Below are 27,260 nucleotides of genomic sequence, written 5' to 3' on the forward strand. Positions count from 1 at the left end.
TCATACAGAAACAGAGAATCTGATCTTTCGAATCATATGTGAAACCATTCTCCACTCAAAAACATGCATAAAAATATCAAGACAAAGAGTTTAAGTGATACTTACGCGGCATGATCCCTTGGCTCACCAGCTCCTCCCGTGTGCGTCGCTGCTGGAGCTTCAACTGCAGCACTGCACGACAGCAGAGAGAGGGAAGAGAAAGAAACCCATCAGTGCAAGAAACAACTGAAGAGACATTTTCAAACGCATCTTGTTTTCTTCTTTGGATGCCAAGGCGCTAGCGAGCAGCAGAATGAAAAGAACCCCCTCCCACCCTGCTCCCCTGCCCCACTGCAATTGCAGAAGTGGCCTTCAGCAGTCAGGTTTCCGTATTCTGCTGCGGGCAACAGGGAGAGGAAGTTGCGCAGGGTCTTGGCAGGGTGATAAAAATCCGCAAAGCCAGGCCTGTTTCTCAATTCTTTCTAGAGCACCAACTTCTTTCCAAACCATTAATATTAAAAAATAAACAAAGAGAAACACCAGCTAACAGTCCTCCAATAAACACAGTGACACCCAGCTGCTAATGACTCCTGAAAACTCTAATTACCATGTGCAGATTAAATTGATATGACAAAATTATTGGTCATTACTCTAAATTACAAGGCTGATTTCCTTCCTCAGCTCAGAAATTCACCTTCAGAAACATCTCACGAAAGTGAAATATCATGGATATATCTAGAAGTGTCCTTGTTCCACAGCAAAATGAATCCCTTATCACTAGAATTTTTCCTATTTATTTTAGCGTAACAGAACATATGCATGACCTGTATGAAATGCAATTATCTATTTTTTTTCCTAATGCAAATCTCTGGAATAGTCATAATTTCAACATTTAGATTATAACAGCAGTTTCCCTTTAAACTATACAATCAAAGCAACATTCTAGAGACTGTTCTTACAGTCAAAGACAGCTTCCATATGAAAGGGACTTTTCAAAACTGAAGAAAAAAATCACATGCATGTGTGCACGCACACATATATCAATTTAGGACAACCTGAGTGAGCATCAATAGATACTGAATCCCATCTGCAATCAAGTCCAAGCTCCTAAGTATACTCAACATAAAATATTATACAATGAATGGCATGGCATCTTCCCTGTTTTCATTTCAATTTCTCTGTCAAGCTTATGTCTGTTGTATAGTCCATGTAAGAGAAGTCCACACAAATGTAGTGGAACCACCAGAGAGCAAAACTGCTCTACAGTCTAACTATGCAATCTCATTATAACCCTTATGCTTCCTTTCTCAAGTACTTCATTTGTCCAATACATTCATTTCATACATTATATCCAAATTTATACTGTACACTCCCTAAAGTAGGGATCAAAAAATTTAAGGAGAAGATGCCACTTCGTCTACTTACACACATCATTACATTTTACCTGTTTCTTTCAACCTCCTATTTGCAGTTTGCATTTGACTAAGATACACCTTCCAATAAGGGTTCTCGTCTTCATATGAAGTTAACAAGAGATCCATCTCTTGGTTGTTTGCACAGCAGCTAATCACCCTCACTTAAATGCACACTTGAATTTTCACTTGGATTTGTCTAGCTTCAACTTCCAATCGGCTCTTGATGTACCTTTCTTTGAAAGGCTTATGACAGTGAGAATATTTTTCCTACCTGTGGAGGTACTTCTGTGCGGACAGTGTGCAACCAAGTTACCTCTCTTCTGTTCCTTAAGCCAAACTAGGATGTCTTAATATATGCATCCTGGGCAGGAAACTACTTCCTTTAGTATGGGGAAGGGAGAGAGGGAGGGAGGGTGTACAGAGCACCATGCTAATTCTGTATGGGATCAGCCAAGAGCCAGAGCAAGGAGGAGGGAATGCAGAGGGGAAGGAACAGGCCCTTCATTTGACCATGAAACTGCAAACAGAAGTGGTAGTCCCAGACTCTTCCTCCCACCCAGCATGCAATCACACTCGTACTTCTGTGCTAGCATGAGGGCTAATACAGTCTCACAGCTGGCCTGTTCACAGAGCTCTTCATTTGCTGGGTTCGTTTTGAGGTGATCAAAACCCGAATCAGGTGATGACACATCTACATGAGCACTTGACCTAACAACTTGCTGCGACAGAGTCAAATCTTTCACTCCCCACATCATCTCACATGTTCCCCTGACTGGTGGCTGGACTCACTGACATGACAGAGACCACAGCCCAATCAAAACAGGGAATAGTTTTCTGTGTCATTAGTGAGTTGATGAGGACGACTGTATAGCCAGGTATTTGCTAACATGAACATAAGGTGGGAGTGAGACTTCATCCTTCCAGCAGCAGTATGCCACTAAGTGATTTCAGCCCTTTTAGGTAACGGCACATTAAATCTCTCACTGAATGACATTATTTCCACCAGTGAGCCATTTCAGGGACTCATTTCCATACTCTATATTAGCACATCTCACTAAATGTATACAGACAAGGCACAGACCTCTAGCATCAGGTCCATCTCCCCAGCTTTAAGTGCAGATAATCTCATTATTGCTCATGTCTTCCCATTTACACATCTAGCAATGTATGTCAGCCCTTTCTGCCACTTTACTATTTACTTGCTAGGACCATCTATTTTCCCTCCCATTTCCAGCTACACCTACTATTTACCTTACACCTCCCGCAGTCAGGGATTTTCAGCGAAAAACTCCCCCACACAGGTGTGGCTGGCATTTTTTGCTCCTTGGTGCATAACTCTGCCCTCACCTGTATTTATGCACATTTTGCCCAACTGTCTCAGTTTGCCCAAATGATCTAAACCATTTTTTTTATGTTATTATTTATGCCTCCACTAATCTTTGTTCCGTCCACACTGTTACCATCTTGCATTTGTTTCCAGATTGCACTGGGCTGATCCCAACTAGAAACGCTTTTCTGCTTTCTTTGATTACAGTCAGTTCTTAATCTGCTTAAGCAGTATTTCATTAAATTCAAAGATATTTTTTTAAAACCAAAATATACCACACTATTAAGTTAAAGACGTTATAAAAGTCTATTACACCCAGACAAAACCCCTAGCAACCAAATTTCACGTATCCAAACAACAAACTCACATTTGAGCAGACCTGTTTTCACAAATTGAAAAACTGAATAGCATGATTATACTGCTATTCTTATACTGTCTCAATTCTTTATCAAATTTTCCATAGTTTTTTCCTGGAACTGATACCAGATTAGCCACTCTTTACTCACTCACCCTTTTTCAGTAGTGATGCAAAATGTTAGTGGTCTTTCACTCTTCTGAAGTCTCCCTGCTGTTCCCAGATTTATTAGAAATCAGTCTCAGCCAGACAGCTAGAGACTTCATCAAATGATTTAAAATTCCCTTCCTGACTTCAGCTTCCCTTATGAATTTCCTAAATATATCGTTTCTATATCAGTTACCATCTACTACCCTTTTTCTCTACCCATTGTATGCACCTTTTATTTTTAAACACTATGTCCCTTCACAGCAAGAAACTAGCAACTGTCAAGAGGACTAAACTGGACAGTAGGAAAAAGGTAATTTTCAGGATACTTTTAATAAGCACTAAGTAATTCCTGGAATTTATGAGTGTATATACATACATATTAAGCACAAGTTATAATCAGCACATAATGTGCTTTTTTCCCCCAATACAGCTTATTTTTGTGGGAGGGAGAAGGGCAAAAAGGATTACTTCAGTTCACTCCTGAATTCATTTTGGCTTAAATAAGTACTTGGAGTTCCCAACGCCATTTCATATATTTAGGAGATCACCTGTTTACGTGTGCAAGTGTGTGAATCCTATATATAGATTAACAGATGTCCCAAGAGCCAATCCAAGGCTGTTGTACATGGAGCTCAGCCAAAGGTCTAGAATGACCAGAGAAATTCAAAGTTACTCAAAGACAGACTGGAGTGTAAGTCTTCCAATCACAAACCAACAATCTTCTGTTTCCTTTATCCCTGTACTTAACCTTCAAATTAATTTTCAAATTAAGAAGAAATCAGGTCATATAAAGGAGAGTATATATCTGCTGGCTAGAAAATAAGTTCCATACTGGTACCCTTCTACTCATCTCCTTCATTCAACCTGTGTCACAGTCTATGCAACATTTTGTGGGCTTTGTATGCTTGTCTGATTTTCCCACTCGAAATTGGGCATAATTTATCTTACAAGTATGAAAAATTCTGAAATACAGTTAAAGATTGAACGAGGGGGTTGTATCTCTAATGAACTGTTCCAAGAATTAGTAAAACATTCCAGAGAAATCTGGGAGCTGGTATAGAGGACTGCTACCAGCAGTTTAAGAGGAGGGGTAGAGAAAAATTGGGGGGGAGGGGAGGGAGGGTGTACTAAGAGAGAAATAACATTGTGATACAGCTACTATCAACAGAGTTAGACTGTTAGTGAAATACAGCAAGTCATGATTATTTGTTGTTTGTCTTACCATAAAACTGCCTTAATAGGGACCCCACAGGCATATTCCAAGACCAGAGCTTACTTTTGCCTACTCATGGCTGGTGGCAGCTCAGGGCAGTATATGCTTAATATACAGAGGCTGCACCCGTACAGACGCTTTCAGTACACTTAGAACTCTAGTCGTAGTACAGGGGTGCATTAGTAATAAGCAGTAGCAAGAACAAATATTTATGATGAGCTAAGTTGTTTTTTGCAGCTCGTCATCTAAATCTGCAACAGCATGCCTGCCCTTACACATACATATCTGAAAGCCCTTCTATTTCTAAACCACACTTCGCGATTAATAGTGTGACTAGAACTACTACAGAAACTAGACTGCAGCCTCTGCATCTCAGCATCTCAAGAGAAAAAAAAAAAAATCTTAGAGACTATGTCACATACCAGGACAGGTTTACAACAACAAATTAAATAAATAATCTGCATTTCCTGTTTGAAAACTAGCGAAGAGAAGCACACAGCTCTGAACTGCAGCTTGTGGTGAGGCCTTGTGCATGTTATATTGAATACAGACTTAACTGCCAAAGGGAGTCTGTGTTCACATTTCTACAAAATCTTTTCTTCTAAGGAATCCCAAGTGATACTCAAGGTTGCCCAACCAAGGTAATGATTAAGCACAGCCATATGGTGGATTACAACAGAGACAGTACGAGCAGCAGCGCAGAACAGGAAGGGAGGAAGGCTGCTATAGCCAAACAAAACCCTATAGAGGGGCTGAGGGAGGCAGAACTCCCTGAAATTTGGCCTGGGATACCCATGCAAAAAGGGAGAGTGCAAGACACAAATTGCATATGAACTAGATAGGCTGTATGCTCACAGATGTGATTTATCGATTTTGTAAATTCAGTGAAAGCAGTCTGCCTGATAGAAAAATTCATCCTTGCAACCCAATCAATAAGCCATGTGATTAGAAAGAGAAACTACCAAAGAATAAGTGAAATTAGCCTAACTTCATTATCTAAGCTGAGGAAAGTGCAAGCATAAGTAAAAGCAGTAAAAAGCAAACTATGCACTTTAATGCTCATAAGGGTTCACGTCATTTATTTGTACGCTGTTCAGCACCTCTGCACAGCCCATTTGAAAGCCCTGTGCTACAGCATCCACTTAACTCACAGAAAAATATTAATACAGCATGGGCTGGGATGGAAATCTGCCAGTTAGTTCATCAAGACCTCTACCTTTCAGTAGCAATGAAGATTTTTTAGGAGAATTTTCACTGGCCAAGCACTGAGTAGGTCTGACTGGGTTTACTTTGTGAGAGTCAGAGACCACAGCCTAAGGAAATGTGGCACTAGGCCACCATTTGCAGCTCATACATATTTTTCAATTTTTCAGTACAATGTGTATAACACCGTTAGATTAAACCAACAGCCTATATGCAACCAACTTAATTATAATATGCAACCATAAAAGACGACTTGGACAACACGGGATATTTGCTGAACAAAATCATCCCAGCTGTTTGTGCAGAACTGAGGCCTCTAACTTAAATATCACAGTGCCATGTAACTACTGCTTTGAAGGGTGAAGCCACCTTTCCACTATAGCACTTGGCCAGCAGCAGCCTTTCTAATTACATTGAGAAGGGAATTTTTTTCCTCGTTTCTGATTAAATAGTCCCATTTGACCATCAGCCAATGCCAAATTCAGCTTTGGAATATGCAGCACATCAGCCATTGTTTTCAGTGGAGGTTATATCCTACATTTATGACTGAATTCAGTCTCTTGGAGATGTGGTGAGAAGACCTTTCCCTCACACCGAAAATGGTCTCTGAGCATTTTTCAGCTGTGCCTGCTTACAAAACAAACATTGACTCGCATTAGCCCTTTCATGCTTCGACGGGAAGCCAGATTAGATTCCGGTTCATACAGCAGCAAGAGCAGCATCTGCGAAGTTCCAGTTGCAACACCTTTCTGTACAGAAGCAGCAAAGGGTGGTTAGTATTACCAAATTTTTTGTAGTGTCCACAAGAAGCTATAAGAAAAAATCAGCTATGATAGTTTGTGATCAATGAGTGAGTATACAATGGTCAAAATGAATTCTGAAAATAACTAAAATTGCTGAGGTGGACGACTTCCCCCCCCCCCCCCAGCTGCGTTTTTCCAGCACTGTCGACAACACCCCGCACATCACACAGAATGTGCTAGAATGGGGGTTACCAACAAAGAAAAGCCAACTTTTCGTGCCTTTTTTAAAGGCAATTTTCTGAGCCTAACAGCATTTTAATCCACTAACTGCTGATGGGGAATATACACCAGCTTTGCATTTAAGCAGACTGTGCAGTTAACAGAGAAGCATTTAAGTGAAGCAGACTGTAAATGACACCCAAACTGCAGGGATTATATGACAGTTTGCTACCCTGGGAAGGGGATGCCAAAAATTCATGTCCCTCTGTGGGGTGAAGGAGAAGCAGCAGATACACCATTGATCCTCACAATTTGCAAGCATCCGCTGTTGTTGGTAATAGCAGCCATACAGTTCTATTCATCTCAATGCATTTTAAAGAATAGCTTGGAGCAAGCCTGGGCAAAGGGACAGTTAAGCAGAAGTTTATTTCTTTACTATTTGAGACTATCTCACATTCCACTACCTCTTTTCTCTACTGCAGCAACAACGGCTGCAATTAAAATGCAGGCAGTTTCCTCATCTCTTCCTCAGAAACCATACTACAGAGAAAATGGAGTTTGGGAGGGTAAAGAATAGAAAGAGAATTTGTTTTGGTCTCTTAAACTGTTACAAGAACCTTTCACACTAGAGGCAAAAGCCACTTATTGATATTCATGCTGTGGTCTTCTCTTTGTGAGAAGTAGGATTGGGATCACTCTCCCTACACCCAAAGAAGAGGTCTGTGAAGCAGATCCTGAACAGGAAACAAAACCAGGATCAGGAGCGGTTCCCTGTTGCAGGTCACATGAATGATGAAAGTGGGTATCTTAGCAGCGCTGCAGAAATCAGCATGTTCTGCCATGATACACTTAGATGCGCAGGTGCCTCATATCAGTTTGGGGAACACTGATAAACTCCTTACCCAGCTGTGCTTGTCCAACAGAGACGATTGTGGGCACAAAGCCAAACAGGAGGTTTAACCAAGCAAGTCATACAGCTGCATCAAAGGCAGATCTAGTATAGAGGACTTGAAACTTTCTTCACTATCACCTTTTCTTTCTTATCCTCTTGGTAAGCTTTTGAGAACAGGAGTACAATTCTGCCTGATTTAGACCTAAAACCTCTATCAAGAGATTCTTAAAAAACATAACAGATCCTTCACCTCCAAAGCAACAACTTTCAAAATACTTCACAGTAGATGTGCTAGTAATAATCCAAGGATGTAATGTGGGTCACATAACACTAGGGTTGCTTTTTTCCAACTAGCACTTCCAAAAGCCTTCAGGCTCTCAAATACCCAGAAGCTTTCAAAAGCAGCTGAAAAGTACAAAAAAAGGAGTGACTGGTCATTTAAGAACACAAAAAGAGGAGGAAGAGAGAAAATTAACTGATTCTCACCCTCAGGACAAGAAGGGCTTGTTTCTTGACAAAATCACTCTTCGAAGCTTCTACAGCTCAAAATGTTCTTGGGTCATATAAAACCATTGACATGACATGCAGTTTACACACGCCTGCTAATGTATTAGATGCATTGTCTATATGACTGTGTTCCAGAAGACTAGTTTTGGCTACTAGAAACAAAAAAACAGGTACAGGGCAATAGTCCCTTTTTGTTGGGAGGATGCTGTTGGCAGAGAAATATGAAATAGGAATAATTTTTTAAAATGTTTTCAAAGGATGATTAAATACTTGCATGTATTATCTTTTAATGAGTCAATGTTATGAGGCATTAAATAGCTCTCTTAGTGGAGACAGACAAATATGGATTCTTTGATATGGTTAATTTAGCAGAATCAAAGATCCCAACCTACAGAAGAAACTAGTCCCCAAAGAATATGGAATCAGAAGCAAATACACAATCAAAAGCAAAAGGATCTATTTCCATCCTCACATATTACCACAAGGTAGCTAGCTCACACGGTGAGCACAGAACAACAAGCTACCTCAGCAGGTCATTTTTGAGGTTTCATATCAAATTTGATACAATGTGGAAATCAAAGTAATGTTAATTAAAAACTGTATTTAGAAGATAAAGCCACCATTTACAGCAATTTTAGTTTTGTTAGGACATAGCATTACGAAACAAACAAAAGCAGTAGCATGGTCCAAGTATCACGACATAATATGATCTAACCTCCAGACAGGACAGAATAGTTACTCCTGTCAGTGGTTCTCAAAAGCTCAAGTCAGCATTGGCGTTCTGAGGTAGTAAAATGTGCAGATACAAAAGGAAGAACCAGCTCATAGTCTCAGAAGTTTACAATCTCAGTCCTCAATATCGCACACAATTGAACATGTTTATTTCATGGGTGCTACTCATGTATACGACTCTAAATACATGCAAACATGATTATTACTATGAAAGTTATGCTGAATTTTGCAGGGTTCTTTTTATGTTTATTTCAAATAAAGACTAGCAGTTGCTGTGCATTTTACAGCATTTGCCTTTACATTCTTCCTTCATGATTTAACTCCTGCCATTTCCATTAAACATGTAAAATTTAGGGGGGTTTAATGCCATTTTAATCACTGCTACTTTTTAATGCAATGCCAGCTTTGTCTTAATGCTAAAATTTTACAATCAGTTAAATGTATTACTATTAGTACATAAGTTTTTCTATTGAATGCATAGAAGCCCACTCATCATAAAATCTTGGTACACCTAATACTTCATTGCAGCACTCACCGAAACTGTTAAAATAGGACTTTAAGAAATTAACCTGAAATACATGTAACCTGGTATATTTAGTAAGATATGCAACACGCAAAAATGTGCAACAAGCTTGTCAAGAGGAAAAGTTGGTTTGCTTTCTGTGCAGGGTACTGGTTCTTATAAAATCATTTCATCCCAGTAATACTGGTTAGGTGAAAACTAAGCATGTGAATAACTAGGCACGTATCCACATCTATGGAATCTGGCTACCATGCATGATTCAACAAGATGACCTGTAACAAAATACCTAGGTGGAAAGGTCTACCTAAAATTGACACACCAGTATCATAAGACAGTAAATATTATCTGTAATCAATGCTTGTTGATGCCATCTATATATCCATTGTTACTATCTATAGCTGGAAGAGAAGCCTTGAGGGGGGAAAAACTGAGAATTTCCCAACTCCCCATGTAAACTTGAGTCATAGTCTATACTGATTTATGTGTTTCCATGAAACAATGAACAAGGAGGAACCAACATTGCCCTTAACCACCTTGCAAAGAAGACCCTAGAAAGAAATTCTCCAAGATAATTTAATATGACATGGCAGATGGAGACAAATGAAGGAAAAAGAAGGAATGGGTAGATATATCCTGACAATCAGATCTACAGCTGTCTACTAATGTGACAGGACAAAAAGCAAGCTACACAAGGAAAAAACAAGTTTGAACCCTTTTCATTTTTTTCTTGTAAAGATAGAGGTATCTCTGCTTATAAGAAGAAAGAGCTACAACCTCTTTATTTTCCTTAAAGATGAGACATGAGAGTTGTTCATATTTTTTCTGAAGCATTATACAGAAGAAAAAAAAAACATGTTGTTTGGAAATACATCAGAATCTGAACAATTTTTCATTTTATTTACAACTCCGGGTTCAAGGGATAATATGGTTTTGTGTGTTTATAATAAGCAGAAAAAAAATCAAGTCTTGAGAGAGTGCCAAGACACATCCATAAAACACATGATTGATTAGACATGTTTATAATACTAAAATTGATGAAGAAATCCTTCCATGCCTCTTTCAGCAATAAGAGACATGGTCTAATATTTTTCCTTCATAGCTCACCTCCCACACTGCAATTTCTGCTACAGCACAGCGCTCCAGTGTACTAACAGCCTCTCAGATCAAGGCCAAAAACTTCCTCAAACATTTCTCAGACTGTGGTGTCGGCCCAATGATTCAGCCCTTCCTTCTGCCACAGGGCACCCTCTACAGATAGAAGTTAAAAGCTCCCTTGACAGAAATCATCTAATGGTCAAGATACTACAGAACTTCTGTGGCAACAGCTGGGACACCTCGACCTATGAGCTGTGTTTTTGGGTTTTCCACTTAAACGTGGAATAATTCTGTATTTTCAAGACCATTTCAGATTCTTAACCACCTAAAGATGTTTGGTTTACTGAAACTAAATGCAAATGAGAGCAAATGTGTTTTTCCACAAGTGGTAGAAAAAAGGACTTAGAAGTTTGCAAATTTAAATACAAAACCAGCAGTTCTTTAGAAGAAGTAATTAACCGGTTATATAGGGAACTCGGAAAGCTGGCCCTTATAATATTAAATTAGCTAGCTTGAGCATCTCCCAGCGTTGGTTGATTGTGCTGACAGTTATTTCACAGGACATGGAACAAAAGTGGTTTTGCCCAACATGCGTATTACATGCAAAATAAAGACTCAGAGCATTCCCTGTCTGGTTAGCATTCCTGCCACCAGCTTTTGTCCAAGCCCCAGCATCCTCTCTTAGCAAGAATTTCAGGTGGATGCTACAAGGAATTACCATATTTCTTTAATTCATGGTAGTGAGAAACATCTTTGCTGTTTTCTCAAAGACTGCAAAGAACACATGCCACAATCATGGCATCTAAGTTCAAATAAAGATCCCGGCCTTTGTACTGCAACAGTCTGACACCTTCTTTACAGTTTAAGTACCAATTCTATTACAATTCTGTTTCTACTTGTAGGAAAGTTACAAGATTCAGCTATGACCATCATAGCCCTCTACATAAGAAATCAGTTCCTTCACAGCAGCCCAATACGGAAGCTGATCCCCAGAATTTGCATTACACATAAAAAGCACATCAAATGCCCTCAAACTCTTTAAACTGTGATCATACAACATCTATCTACTAGTTTTTACTTCCTTTCTCTTTGGATATTTACTTTCTTTCAAAACTCTGGACTACAGATCTCCAGGACCGACTTTCTTGGGTTTTTCCATGAGGGAGGATCCACAGTATTGAAAACAAATCCGGCTATGAGGCTTAATGTGGTTCTTAAGTGCCATCATGGCTATAAATATCTAAATAATATAATTCTGTGTAACAGGTTGATCAGCAAACTAAAAAAACCCAGCAGTCCAGAATGGCCTGCATGACCACTGACTTCAGACTGGTGGACAAATTCTGCAGATGTTTAAAGTGTTACTGCTGGCTCAGTCCTCTACTGAAGGGCATAGAGGAGACTGCCAGCAGCAGCAGGTACTCCCACACTCATTACACACAGTGGAAGATTCTCTCCAACTGCTAATAGAGGTGGGCTTTCGCTAATACACTGAACAAAAGCAAGTGAAGGGCAGACATGTTTCCTTTCTGTTGCTCCCTCCAGGAAAGAGGCAGGGGAGATAGCTACTTGATGACAGTGTTTGCAACCACTGTAGTTAAATTCACGGTCACACCTCAGTCCTGAAGATACAATCCTCATTCTAAACTGCCTGCAGTCAATGTGACACCTATTATTAGCAGTAGTAAAACAGTCTCTCAGTGAGGCACAAAGGTACTACTAGTTTAGCATCTACTTCTAAAATGTTGTCCTCCACTGCTGAAAAGGGAGAATTTGTCATCGGAGGATGGAAAAGGGTGTGAGCTGCAAGCAGGCTTAGAAGGACTTTCACACATAAGTATAATACAGAAAGAGGCATGAAAGCTTAGGAAAGTGAAGAAAAAGAGCATCAGAAAAAGCATTCACCAAAATAAGAAAGAAAACCCACAACTGGTTGCAGGGACAGGTTACATGCTGCTTGTAATACTGACCGAATTACACAAAGGGAGCTTGTACATCCTGGCTTCCAGCAATGCTGTGAAATTTGCAGAGATGAGTAACCAAAGAACATAGCTACTGCCACATTCAATTCCTACAAAAAACACAGCTATAGTGTCCATGCATTTAATACTAGAGAAACATGTAGCAGCATGAAGCTGGGGAAGCTTCACACAGAGAAAGTCGAAAGTGGATCTCTTCCATCACCCAGAGAGCATCACTCAGATCCCTTCCCAGCAATCCAGCTGGGCAGCACAATGTTTGTGCCCTGACAAGTGAGGAAGGTTGCCAAAAAGATGTTAAACGTGTCAGCTGGTAGGGTGCAGCAGAGACATTATGGGAAATACCCTCAGAATGGTGAGAGGCCCATGAGCTGCCTTTGGGGATGTAGACCACAGAACGAAGTCTTTATAAGCATGGCTGCAACAGATGATCCCTGTCCCTACCATGGAGAAAAATCCATTATGGGCACTTGTCCTGGTTTCAGCTAGGACAGAGTTAATTTTCTTCCTAGTAGCTGGTATAGTGCTGTGTTTGGGATTTAGTAGGAAAAGAATGTTGATAACACACTGATGTTTTTAGTTGTTGCTAAGTAGTGTTTATACTAAGTCAAGGATTTTTCAGCTTCTCATGCCCAGCCAGCAAGAAGGCTGGAGGGGCACAAGAAGCTGGGAGGGGACACCGCCAGGACAGCTGACCCAAACTGGCCAAAGAGCTATTCCATACCATATGACATCATGCCCAGTATATAAACTGGGGGAGTTGGCTGGGAGGGGGGATCGTGGCTCAGGAACCAGTTGGGCATCGGTCAATGAGTGGTGAGCAATTGCATTGTGCACCACTTGCTTTGTATAGTTTAATTCTTTTAGTATTACTATTGTCATATTATTATTATAATCTTTATCATTATTTTTCCTTCCTTTCTGTCCTATTAAACTGTCTTTATCTCAACTCACGAGGTTTTTTTCCTGATTCTCTCCCCCATCCCAGGGGTGGGGGGGAGTGAGCGAGTGACTGCGTGGTGCTTAGTTGCCGGCTGGGTTAAACCACGACAGCACTTCTATTGAAAACTTTCAAATAGCTTTTTTTTTTTTTTTTTTTTTTTACAAAAGATTTTCCTTACAGCTGCTTACTTCTGAAAGGCTGTATTAAAATGAGATTGTCCAGAAAGCCTGGATTTCACCAGTTTTCACTGTCAATTTTGGAAAGAATCCATGTCCCAAAGCAATATATCCCCTTCCTTATTATTGACCTTCTTTCACATTTCTCGTTAGCTTCATCAGGCTAAGTCTAACTTGAGATGGCAGAACTGCCGACTGGAAAGTTCAAGTCTTTGTTTTCTTGGAAAGATGCTTACTATATTATATACACAATAAACTTTGACAGCAGGTCACCTGCACAGTTCTTCTACCCATCTCATTGAACGCCAGGAAAAATCCTGAATACACTGATGAGCAAAAAACATTTTGTAGTTCTTATTAGTAATCACCATATTGCAAGGTACTTCAGCTACTGCAGGTGTGCTCTTAGTTTGGAGAGGTATCAGGTTAGTAAATTTTACATACTGCCAGGTAAAAACATTGTATCTACTTCCACTAGCCCAAGTAAGAGAAAGAAAACCATGAGTTCTGCTCCATGTTATGCCATTCAGCAGATGATACATCCACTTACAGGCCTCCTGCAAGAAAAAGGAACACAATTTGCCCCATAGGCTCACTGCATGTTTTCATCTGATAAACCTAAGCTACATCAGGGGCCATATCCCATTTTCTACCATAGGCTGCAGAGGTTCTTGCCAAGAAATGTGCTGCTTTAACATTTTGGATCAAAATTTATTGATGCAGCAGGTGACAAGATCAGTAATTCAATGCTCAGAAAAGACTGGATAGATAGGAGTTGGGGCACGAAAGGAAAGATCTAAGCACGCACTTATTTTTGGTATAGATATTCGTTAAGTTGTTGATCAATGACTTGCAGGTGTGACAGAATGCTGAAAAATCTGAGGTGACTAGTGACAGATCTTACAGATGATAAAAGTACCAAGATAAGATTTACACAGGCAGCCTCATGTGGATCCAAAAACACAAGCAGAAACCACAACTGTCACTGACCCTTATCTTCTTTGGGCAGGAGAGTCACAGTGACATCTGTCTGGCAAGGACTCTGAACAAGCATGTTAACTGCAGAAGTTGTTTCTGGATGCAAAACAGGCAATCTGGGCTTAAGCATCATAGTTCTGTTTTCAAAGAAGCATCTGCTTTTCAACAGCTCTTGGTAAGTCTAAGCATCAGTCATTTGCTGTTTAAAAGTATAAATACAGATATTTTCTTAAAAAAAAAAAACAATAGATAGTTATTAAATAATGAATAATTCCAAAGCCACACAAGTCTTTTCAAGCTTTATTAACATGTTTCCCAGTTGCTGGGGTTATCAATACCCCAGCACCACTGCCGTTGAACATGAAGCTCAGTTCAACTGTGAAGAAAATTCAGTTGATAGGGCAGGAAAGTACTTCCTGCAAATTTTACTGGGTATGATTAGTAGTTCAAAGCATTGTCTACATAAATGCTATTGACAGCTGTACTCATCGCACCACACCCAGTTTCTATTCTTTTTGTTTTCTGCATGTGTCAAGTCCTTACATCTCCTTGCTCTTGCAGGTCCGAGTCTACAACTCTTTCCTTTTAGTATTACTTTGTGCTAAAGAAAGTATTATAGTAGCCGTTTTTTGACAAATGAAGTAGATCACAGTGTGGTAAACAAGCTAGCCTCTGTCCCTCTCCTCCTCCTCCTCCTCCCATTCCCAGCATGAAAATAGCTAGGGCTAAAGCAACAGCTGGGGATCATTACACTGACAGGAATAGTTCAGTAAACTCCAAGAGAGGAAAACATGTCATATCCAAAAAAACTAAAAACACATTAGGGCAGCAGGACCGAAAAAATATGTGAATTCAACTCCAGGGATAATGCTGCGACTCTCCTTCCACTGATAACAACCGACTTATAAAAACCCTGGTCATTCAGTGTTAACCCTTTCCCTAAGCTTCCCATTCGTGTCATAAAGTTAACAAATACCCTGAAACACCTCTAGTCTTTGCAGTCAAACGAGGCACACTGGGAATTCAGCAAATTGCCATCTTACTGCCAACTTTGAGCCACCTCACATTAATATATCATTATCTTACCTTCACTGCACCTCTTACGTTTTAAGCACAACCACGGTCACTGCGCTATGCTACACATTTGTGAATAGTGGTTGCAGCACAAGGCTACAGGGAGTCTAACTACATACGTCTGGTGTGCCTCTGCATTTGCCACAAGAAATGCCAGCAGATTAGCTCCCATATGTTCAACACATTTTCTATGTTTTTCTGTGTCAGAGCACTGTTTACATAAATAATTCTGAATTGTGGGACATATCTGGCCATAATTCAGAGATGCGCCTGTTACATTTTGTGACTGGTTTCTGACTTTCCTTACCCATGCATTTGCATGAGGCATCACTTTGACATCTCCCACAGCATCTTCAGGTCCACTCTGAACTAGGAAGACACAGATCAACCTTTACAGAAAAATGTCATCCCACATTCCTGTGAGATGCCTCGGACGCAGGGGCTGCCCTCTTGCTGGGGATCTCCTTGGTGTTGAGAGCTTCCCAGTCTACACGTGCAGCTTCTTCTGCCCTCTACTGGATGAGGTACGGCCACAGAGCAGCTTTACCTTCAGGTGCCCGGAGGTGTTAGCACAATAAGGTCTGGATGACTCGTGAAGAAAGCCATATGTTAACAAGCGCTTGCATGACTCCGGATCTGTTCAAAGTACTGAGCAGATATTAATAGTTTAATCAAAGGCTAAGCTAACTCAAATTACCTCACATTTGCTGTGGACCAAGAATGTGCACACAGTTACCGCAGATCAGATGGCATGCGGGAACTTGTTCATGTGTCTGGGCCCTGAGACACAAATCTTGGAAAAAGACAGGTGAGTTTCTCTGTCAGCCCCCAAGTCACACTGCACATTTTTGAAGGGAGGACTTACCAAAAAAAGTGTTTAGTTTAAGAGCAATGAATGAAAGGCGTTGCACAGAGGTGGAAAGGTTGGAATTTACTTTTGGAAGTACTTAATTCTAAGCTAGACTCACATGAATGCTAATCGGGCTTTGAGTAGCTTTCTGAAATTTTCTAAAGCTTGCGATTCCTTCTTCATATCTTTCACGAGGGGCTACCATACCATTGTGTTAACTGGTCTAGGAACTGCAAACTGGGCTCTGGTATTTGAAAACTAAATCATTCCAAGGCATTCTTGAATAGAAAACATGTTTATGGATTCCTGAATTCTAGGAATTTTACAAATAACTACCCCAACAAATACTTGGAAAAAGACAAGCATATGTTCTTTGACTTCCCCATGTCAAATCCATTTCTGTGTGGAGAGGATCAGCAGTTCCTAAACTTCAATGTCAAGTCCCAATTCAAAAAAATAAATAAATCAGATTTAGGAGACCATCTGTTTTCCAGAGGCAAGGAAACAAGATGAAGTATATTCCAGATAGCCGCTTCTCATGAGATTCATTAAGAGAATAGGTATGAGCATTGTCAGCATAATACAGACACCCCATATTTGCCCAGCTTTATTAAGAGGAGAAAGCAGACTGGCACCCATTCACCTGTGTGTGGTAGAGAGTGAGGAAGAGAAATGCATTAATTTTCTGTCCTGGACAATAACAAAACTAAGCAGTTCCATTTTTAGGGGGACCAAAACTAAGGTACAACAGTCGTTATAGTTTCAGCTCAATGCTAATTCTGGACTTCCAGAGCTTCCATAAGGGTTTACACGTGAGTGCATCTGCTTCTCCACTGCCTGTAAGATTTGGCTCTGCAAAATGCAGTGCATGCTACAGGATAAATACAACAGGCATCCCGACACTGCAGGAGACTTGAATGGAGCAGCAGCAAAGCTGAAGGGTTATTCTTTTCTCTTCTGACATGAAAGAAGCTGGCAGCATCTATTTCTCTTCCCTATCCTTCCTGTTTGGTAGCTGGTAGAAAGTAGCTTTCCTCATCACATATGATATTAGAGGATCATGAATTAGACATGGGGTAGGCTGATGATATTGCTACACTTTGCAGAGTCAACACAGCTTTTTCAATAATCAGAATTATACTAGAATTCAATGACCTTAATTCACTTCAATTTGAGACAGCAGCAAACATTTTTATATTGATTAAAGTACTACAGAATTGCATTTTCCTCATTCTACATGTTATCCTACTGCAGAGCTTGTGGTATTTAGTGACTGGATGAAAGATGTATCCTGGCACATCCAAATGAAGACTGGTCACCTTCTGTGAAAATCAATGCCTTGCAAGTACAAGACAGCTGCAAGTTCTGGCTTTTTTATTTTGGTTCATTTTTTTCCTCCGAAGATTGATGTGCTGCAGTTCTTTGCCTCCAGAGCAGACAAAGTAAGCTGGGAATACTGCCTATACTAATGGATTTATAACTCCCAAACTTGAATTTGAGGACTGTGACTTCAGTTTTCTTTTCCTTTTCCGTATTTGTTTGACAAAGAGTATTCCAATGAAAACAAGCAAAAAAAAAAAAAGTAATATTTTTAAAATCTAATAACAAGCTAACTCTTGATATATGTTAAAGAGGCTTGATAGGGAGAGTGACAATAGGGGGTAGAAACTTAACAGTTTTGTTTGGCAGCCTCAGCAGGCCTAGAGCTGCATACGGGAGAAAAATCCTCTAAATGCAACTGCTAAAATCATCTTCCACACACTGGCCATCTTTCTGCAACAAACATGGCCTTATTCTATCTGGCTTTTTGTCAACTCCTACCACCCTTTACTTTACTTTTCTGTCCAAAATGTCACTGAAAGTAATTTTCCGCTCCTCTCAGATCACATTACTTGCTCTTGAAGTCAGTCATCACCTTATTTCTGAGGCCACTGTGCTCAAGATCTTTGTTCACTCCTGCAAGTTCCTATTAAAATTTCACCTATAGCTAGATGGATCCAGTATTTCTGATAAAACATAAATCTTGTTATGTTTATCATTGGCATTTTGTTATGTTCTGCCATTCTTCGCTGTAATCTTTTCCCGGTTCCTGTTTGTTGCTATTTATTATGCTGCACACTATGAATGGATCACTGTCTGTTTTCATCTTCTCAATCTTTTTCAGTTCCTCCAGATCTTCTTCTTTCCTCGTAGATATCACTCCCTGAAATCTGGCCTCGATCTGTCTACATAATCTTTCAGAATTGTCAACCCCCCAGAAAAAAATCACATATATTTGCAGGAGAATACTATTATATAAAACAGAATCACGTTTAGATATACACACCCCACTCCTTTCACACTCTCCAAACAACACCACACTGAAACTTAAAACTCTATCTCCTTCAAGGCAGAGATGCCACTCCAGAACAAGCCTTCACACCTTTAATAAAACAGTCTTAAAACATTGCTCACAAAAGCCCTATAGATATAGAGGAGAGGAAGAAATTTAAACGCTGAAATTAAAACTTCCAAATGCAAGTGAAATTGTCCCAAGGTCCAGGCACTGCAAGATACTACATACAGAGCTCCAACCTTGTCCTGTAACATGCTTATGAGCGCCCTCAGGGACAACAGGTCACAGGAGTCAGTGGGACACCCAAAAGCTGGACTGCTGCCCAGAAAAGAAAAAGCAGGCAGATTCAGTATGCGGGGGCGGGGGGGAGAAAAAGAAAAAAAAAAAACTCAACCCACAAACCAATTATACAGTGCCTACAACAAAGAAAGCAGAGCCTGCTAACCTTCTCGTAAGCTGTGGTATGAATCCTGATATGTGCTTGAACAGCTCTTCCTTTGCTTTGACACAGTCTCTGCAAGCGGCACAATCCCGACATAGGCAGGCTGGAGTGTCTTGGCTTTATCCAACATATTAGAGGAAATCCCTGGACCTGAAGGCAGATTCTGTAACACAGGAGGCGTCCCAGGCTAGCGGAAGGGATGCTTAATCCTCACAAGAGACCCAACCGCAATTCCTCTCTACCAGGTTTCGGTCACTGCACCAAGCGGTAGAGTGGAAAAAAAAAAAAATTAGTTTACTGCTAGATTCCAAGGCTGTGCTTGCATAGGAACAGAGAGGTACTCGAGGCACAGACAAATCCTGACAGCCAACATCTAAAGATTAAAATCAGCAAGGCTCTTGGCAAAACTTTTCTTCTTACTATCTCAAAGCTCAGACAGAAACTTCACTGTTTCAGCAAGCGGCTATAAGCATTCAGGATCCCAGTACGCAGAGCAGTGCTTATCAACAGATGCGTGGACTTCTTCGTGGGGCCACTTGCAGTAACAGCCAACCTCATTCACCCAAAATAGTGAACAGTTGGTTTCTCTACTCACACTACAGACACCTGCCAGACGGGCAATATCATGTGATTGAGCACTACCCTCTCTCCCCCTGCACCTCCTGACTGTAAGCACACCATGCACACAGCTAGGAGAACACCACCACTCTGAGTGTAGCCACGCTGCCTTTTTTGCCTTCCTGTTTAAACTATTAGAAATGGAATTTTAGTTGTGGAGAAAACTAAATGGATAATCCAGGAAACAGAGTTCTTATATGGATTTGCTCTGAGACCACATATAGGTGACAGCAGGCTACTTCTGTACAAGCACACATTCTCGCCTCTTCTTCCCTTAAATCCTTTCTCCCAACCTAGTAGAAACACCTACCTGAAGATAATCTGCAGCCCCCAGTCAATAATCCTCTACTGCAAGCACTAAAACTTCAGAATCTGTGCTTGCATAGAGGCAGTCAGCTCACCTGGAGCTTATTTAATGCACATCATGAACAGATGCCATATGGTTGACAAACTTTGGTTATACATACCACCCAGCATGGTACTAGAACTGGAAGTGGCTGGGGAAAAGCATGCTCCATCCAAGTAACAGCCAGGAGGTACTCTCACCAGTACAGCTGGTGGCTTTGTTGGTTTTTAATTTCACAAAGCATGCATCATAAAAGGTGCAATGAAGTCGGGGGGGGGGGAGAGAAAAAAAGAAGGGGTGGGGGGAGAGTTGTCCAAGGAATACACATACCTGAAAAAAAGTATTCTGATATCTTTCCAGAAAAAAAAAAGATTAATAGTAATCAGTGTCATCCTACAAGCCTGAAGCAAAGATAGCCACATGGACATTACAAAAATAAGGTGAATACTCTAAACCCTATTGAAACAGTCTCCATTTCATATTCTGCACACACCCCCCATCAAGACAAAAATTTCTCATCTCCAAGTCATTTGAGAGGCATTTAAGCCATTTTATAAAGCAAGGCTGGAGTAACAAGGGAAAAAAGTCTCTAATGAAGCTCATATCTGAGAAAAGTCATGTTCAATCATTTTAAAAACATGACTTTAACTCTGCCATAAGCTGCACTAGAGGAACAAAACAATCTAACATATTTTTAAGTTACAAAGTAAAAACTAATACACAGAATTTTACATGTTTACTAAATAGTGATGCTAGATGGCATCAGTGACATTTCTGAGCACCTTCAACATGAAATGTTCAGCCTTCACTCAGAAAAGAATCCAAGCTCTAAAGTTTCTGTGGGTAAAAAAAATACCTTTGGTGATAATATAAAGCTCCGTAATAGCGTTGTTCCTAAATTACCAATGTCTGCGCAACACAAGCTCTCATCTTAAATTTAAGATTTGTAAAAGTCAGGTAAAGGTTCAGTTTCACAATGAACTTTGGCCAATAAGGTCAAATTACTGCATAAATAGATGAGCCAGCTTTTGCATGAGCATTAGCAGTCATGACACTGCAGAGAGCTGCCTCAGGAAGCTGACCTGGCAGACCACAAGAGTGCCAAAGCCAGGACGAAGGACAAGAGAAAGAAACACGCTGTCCAGATCTCTCCTTGCAGCAGCAACACAGAACTGCACATTGAATCAGGCCTGATACTCTGTGCAGGCAGGTCCCATAAGTACTGCAATAACGAAAGAACAACTATCCTGTGCCAGACTGAGTCCTCCTTTTTCTGACAAGCAATCTGGATGGTGGAAATGACAAGATTCAGCTTCAGAGGTCAAAGACTGCTATTATTTTGCCAGCCAAGGCCTCTGAGCTAGCAGCTCACTACAGTGTACGAGGCCTGGGAAATGTGAGCCAGTTGCTCTATCCAGCTGACTCACCAATACCCAGGTATTGCCAAAATAGCCCTAAGATGTTGCCCAAGTTCTGATGAAGAAAACTTTAAGAACTGAAAGAAGAGAGGCACCAAGTCGCTAATAATACATGAAATATATTGCCAGTTTTGGCAATCTGATGATATAACCAATCCTCTGCTGCTATAATTGACAACTCCAACTTGATGAAGATTTGATCCTCTCAATGTATTATTGCAGAGCTGCAGATATGTATGCAGACGTACCTTTCTTTCTTCCTATGTAGAAAACAGCTTGGAAAGAAAAAACACCTGATTGGCTCAATGGTAGCTAGGTAAGTCTTTTCTTTGCTGAGCAAGATCTTCTAAAATTTTGTCCTACAGCATCAAATTTGTCCTACAGCATTATTTAGTGTTCTGAAAGAAGGAGCAATTATCCAAAATGAAAAAGATGGGCCAGAATACTCCAAAAAGGACTTGGATAATGTCTTCCATGCTGTAAAAAGACAAACTCCGAGGGGCCCAGGCTGGAAAATATCTTCAACACACGAGCAAGCACTTATGGGGTACCTCCTTGCAAAATATGGATTCTGATAGATGAGTAAAGACCAAGAGCAACCTGTCTTGTGTGAAACACTGACACTACTGCCAAATGTTGATGAGCATCAAAAAGTTAAACAGAAGTTTAATTTGTTTTATTGGATCCTGATGTACTGATAAGACATCTGAAAGTCTGATCAATGATCACATGAACATAAATATCAATGCACTGTAAGAACAAGTAAGGCCTGATGAGTAACTTCGACAGTTACTTTGGAAATCAGCAGGGTAGATGGGAAGGTCTGTTTCATGGCAGAGGTAGGATTTCCAACAAGAGTTTCAGTTGCTTAACCACTCCAGAAAAGTAGGATCAACCCACACCAATGCATATCCAACATTCAGTGTCTTGGACAATCTTTACCCTGGAATTGGCAGCAGTGCTGCTGGCAAAAAGATCACCTTTACCAACAGGACCTAGGTATTTGCCACAGATTCCTGGTTTGGAAAACATCGGGCCCAATTTTCATAATCTGTCCGTGAGACATCTATTGAGCCTTACATCCTTTGACTTTCAAGTGTGAAATGAGATACAGACTGTGGGAACGTATTCTTCCTCAAGATGCTGCATCACTATTTATACCCTCATACAGAAATAAAAAGAAATATCAGGTGCACATACGGCTTGCACAGATACTGCTGCTAGTTCTGAGGCCTGGTGGGCACAGAATGCTATACTCTTATCTGAATGTCTCACTATTTTGAACGAATTTGAATGAATTCGTTAACTTTCTCTTATTTTTCTATCCTCAAAAGCCAAGGCAGCATATAAGCAGCAGCTTTTTCAAATTCCCATTCTGTGCTAGAAGAGAAATATGGAAGAGTGAACCACCTCCCGGTTAAGTTCTAACCCTGCTGTAGATATTTGACCTTTAAATTCCAGGAGCACACAAAAATTTGCCTGTGCAAAGTTAGCATCAGAACTGCAAGGCACTACAGCTTAAAGCTTTCTACCACCAAAAGGATCACTCCCAGTTCACCTCCTGCCACTCTCCCATCCATGCACTCTCTTAGCCTCCTTAACACCAGTTCTGACATTCATCTGGTATCTTAATGAGCCAATTCAAGCTACTAAACATCATTACCCACAGGTGGGATGAGCACCACAGCTGGTGGCTGGTGAACACAGCTGGGAAGGGAAAGGGGCTACACCAGTCTTGACATAGGCTATACTTTGGATTGGCTCAGCTGTAACACAAAACTGTATCATTAGTTTTATCCCCCCAAAATTAATGTATTCTTTAAATTCAAATTAATGAGCAGATAGAAAATGTGCTTACACCCCCCCCAACTTAAAATGTGCATTTTTTTCCTCCTTTCACCTCCAGTCCTCCCTGCAGCTCAATGCAGGTTCTCTGTCTTTCTTCCCCCAGTAATAATGTTCTCAGACAACACAATGCCTGCAAGGATCTGCATGCACACAATTTAGTGATGAAATATAAACAATGCACCGCTAAAAACTGGCAAACAGCTGCAATATATGCTCACTCAGGCAACATGAGAAAGATCTCAGTTGAGGTCTAAGGCAGATGGACCCTCAGAAAGAAGTATGAGCCCACTATATTTGAAGATCTGTCTCTCATATTTCTAGCAAGCAGACAAAAGGTGGAAAAATAATAGAATGCTGCACCTACATCACTGTAAAGCTTTGATGTCTTATGACTCTCTTCATTTTATACTTCAAAATAAATACAGACTTCACACTGACACTTGTGTCGCTTACTTTTTCTCAGCGAAGGATCACATTTATGTAATGTGAGTTTGCTTTGGATATTCCCAGGATCCTGCCTCCCACCAACAGTGACCTTCAGGAAGAGGTAGAAACACCAAGCTGGGAGCACTGTACATTCTTGCTTCTCCAGTTCTCAGGAGGAGCCTGAAGTTTACATACTCTTACCTTTTCAGCTAGCTGGTGACAGCTAGTGCTGCCAGTCAGCATTCAGAAAACTCCTAGACATGACAGGTAGCCAAAGGTAAACCACCACGCAGATGTAAAAAAAGGCAACAGCAGCAGGTATGCCTGGGAACCTGGACCTTTGCCGTAGCTTTTGAGCGGCTCTTCAGTCCCCCAACCCACTCTGGGATATACCACCACCCCCACTTTTGGCAAGTTGGCTGTCATTGAGCTGTGAGTTGAAAGCATAAAAATAGCTGCTGCACAGGCTGGAAAACCTATCAGATGATGTCAAGGCGCATTTTGAGCCCTCCCCTCCCCCCCCACTTCCTTTCCTATGTCACTTTCTCATTACCTCACTGTCTCTAATTCTGAAAGTGCTTCTCTCTGCATCTTTCAGCTGCCAAAGTGAACTTTACACAGCAGCTAGAGCCAAATCAACCCCCAGCACATATATAAACTCTGCCACCCACCCCATTCCTTGGGATTCAGCCAAGATGTCAGTTTGCCTTTCCCTGAAAACCCAAAGAATGCAACGCTGATCTGCATTTGATTAACTCTGTAGATAAGCAGTTTCCAACCAGCAAGACAAGTCAACATTCTAAGTGAGGCGTGGAGAGACAGCAGCAGCAATGCCCGATGCCCCATCCCCCTCTCGCTAACACCGAGTCACTCAGCCCTGCCTCTCTGCCAGGCTCTGCTGATCTGAGGAGGAAGGAGGGGCAGAAGAAGGAAGCCGAAACCTTTGCTTTTTCCACCTCTCCCCTCCCTAAACCAAGAACTCACTTGGTCAGTGTTGCTGACGAAAGGTCATCTGCAATGAGACTATGGCAATGTCGCTACAAGGGCAGAAAAGAGGGAAAGGAGAGAGAGGAAGGGAAGCAGAGATGTTGGTTCACTTATGGTCCATGCCTCTCCTCCCTCCCTCCAGGACCTGTTGTACTGAGGAAGCCAGGGGTGATAAAGAGAAGGAACCAGTCCAGAAGTCTACCCTACTCTAGATCATACCAAAACAAAAGCATTATGCAGCATGTGCTCCTAATATTACTACACGGGAGTGTTACACTGCTCAGAACATGTCGTCTACACAGCCAAAGAAAGCGGTGCAACTTTTAAAGACAAGCTGGTTAAATTCACCTCTTCTTTTTTTTTTTTTTTTTTTGAGTTGGATTTTCTTTTGAAAACCACTGGCAACAGTTTTGTCAATGCTGTCCTCTAGAAAGGTGCACATACACTCCTTGACTACAAAACAGTGTTGCCTATGTAGAGATTTCTATCCAAGAGAAGAAACGCAACTAGTAGGTGGATTTCTCTGGCTAACGTAGTGGAAGGACTCCGTCCACAACAGAAAACTTCACAGTAGAGGGCAGGAGGAAAGGGGGGGGATTAAGAGAAAGAAGTTTTATAGTTCCCAAACAACTGCAGTCCACTGTGCATGAGCCCAACAAAAACAAGCAAGTAAATTAAAAACACATATCCAAACACATTTTATTTGTTATTTTTACCATTTTGGTTGATAAATTCTGGTTAGCTGCAAACACTGTTGCATACCTCTCTATAGTTCAAAGTTACTAGCCCTTCTTCAAGTTACCACCCCCTGCTGAGCCCCTAGAACTGGTTGTATGAATGCTCTCACTCTGTTCCAGTGCAAAGTTAGAAAGATTAGCTCAAATTACCTTTGCTAAGCCAATGAGCTTCACAGTGAGAGCTCACACATCAAGTAAGGCATCTCAAATGTGGGGCGGGTATCTCCAGTGGAGGGGCTTAACTGAGAGCTGCTCCAGCTGGAATTGCAACAGAATTCCCATATATTCCTTTAGTTCAGCTATTAGCCATCTTGCTCTAAAATAATTATTTAAGACCAAAGGAAGTAAGAGTAACAATTCCCTGCTCTTACCTAAGAGCAATAGTTTACCTGTTATAAAAGAGTCAAAGGTTTCAAGCCAGAGACAGTCACCTGAGATTCAACAAAGTTAAAATCGTTCTTATCAGCCTTCCCACCTACAGTTAAGTCTGCTAATTCACCTACATGCACCCCAAATAACTTTAACCTCTCCAGGGGTAGGCAGATGTCCTCACACACATGCAGATGTGCACTTCCCCACTACCACCACTGCACACAGGCAGGAAAATCCAGAGGTTGCAGGAAGACTGACATGTGAGTAAGTATATACTGTGCCTGGTGAAGAACACTGAGCACAGAGACCAGACTTTTCAAAACACTTCCTCTTGCAGATATTCCAGGCTTTAATTTAAACCACTATCAACAAGTGAAAACAGAAAAACCCAAAACATTTGGGTTTGCTCTCCAGAGCAGGAAAAAAGAGGAAGTTCTGCCTGCCAGACCAAGGGGGGTAGAGTGAGCAGGACAGAGCAGAAAAGGAGGCATTCTGAATTTGTCTTAAAACAGCGATTTCTTTTTAGGAGGGAATAACTGGGAAAGGACAGGAGAAAGATACCCTTCCCCTCATGTTAAGGCATGTCTAAGAGTTTGAGAAGTTATGTCACTAATTGCTATGGTCGTTGAGCAGAAGATAGCCTGCACTTCTCCCTCCCACATCCTCTCAGCTTCTGGCAATAAAAGGTTTCTTCTCTATCAAACCCTCCTGCTGCACAAAGGAGCTACCTGCAAACACTTGGAAAATGCAGTCTATTTTTAAACTACCTAAGCAAGAAAGGAAACAGCCAGGCTGCACTCAATGTTCATGCACTTCTTGTGAAAGGATTAGCAAACCCTTCATTTTCTTCTTAGTTTATACTAGCAGAATAGCTACTAGCTAAACCCTCACTACAGGATTGTGACTTTTGCCCAGAAAGCTACTGTTCCTTCTCCAAACACATCAGTTACATGGGCAATAATAACATTGTTGAGGCTCAATATGACAATTATCCTTCGTTAATCTGATACAGAATTGCAATCCCAGAATCCAGATTTTTATTAAATGTCTATTTACCCTTTATGGTTGCAGAAGACTGCTTCCCAACTTGAAACAACTACGCACTAATGGAGGTATAATTCTAAAAAGACCATAAACCATCCCATTCATTTAATATGTTAGTAGCCAATGTTAATAATTTTAGACATGGGGTTTTTTCGACTGTTGACTTTTTCCTCTAGAAATGGTTCAAGTGCTTTGTCACAGTCAGGTAGTAGTGGAGGCTTGGACGAGGTAAAGTAGGAGACGAAGTTTTACAATACTTCTAAGCCAATTTGGTGGTTAGCTGCCACTGAAAGTGGTGGTCTCCTTTTTCCATTGTCACGGATGCTCATATCAC

At 40.9% G+C, this 27,260-nt stretch overlaps 1 protein-coding gene across 1 annotated transcript in view; it reads right to left on the bottom strand.

Moving 5' to 3' along the window:
* The window catches only part of MRTFA (myocardin related transcription factor A), a 94,840-nt gene that overhangs the window by 27,663 nt on the left and 39,917 nt on the right, over window positions 1–27,260 (bottom strand). Inside the window, 1 exon segment of the mRNA XM_050907401.1 lies at window positions 106–171. Within this exon segment, the coding sequence (XP_050763358.1) occupies window positions 106–171 (66 nt within the window).

Source organism: Gymnogyps californianus, chromosome 1 (assembly GCF_018139145.2).
Source record: "Gymnogyps californianus isolate 813 chromosome 1, ASM1813914v2, whole genome shotgun sequence".
NCBI classification, from domain to species: Eukaryota; Metazoa; Chordata; class Aves; order Accipitriformes; family Cathartidae; genus Gymnogyps; species Gymnogyps californianus.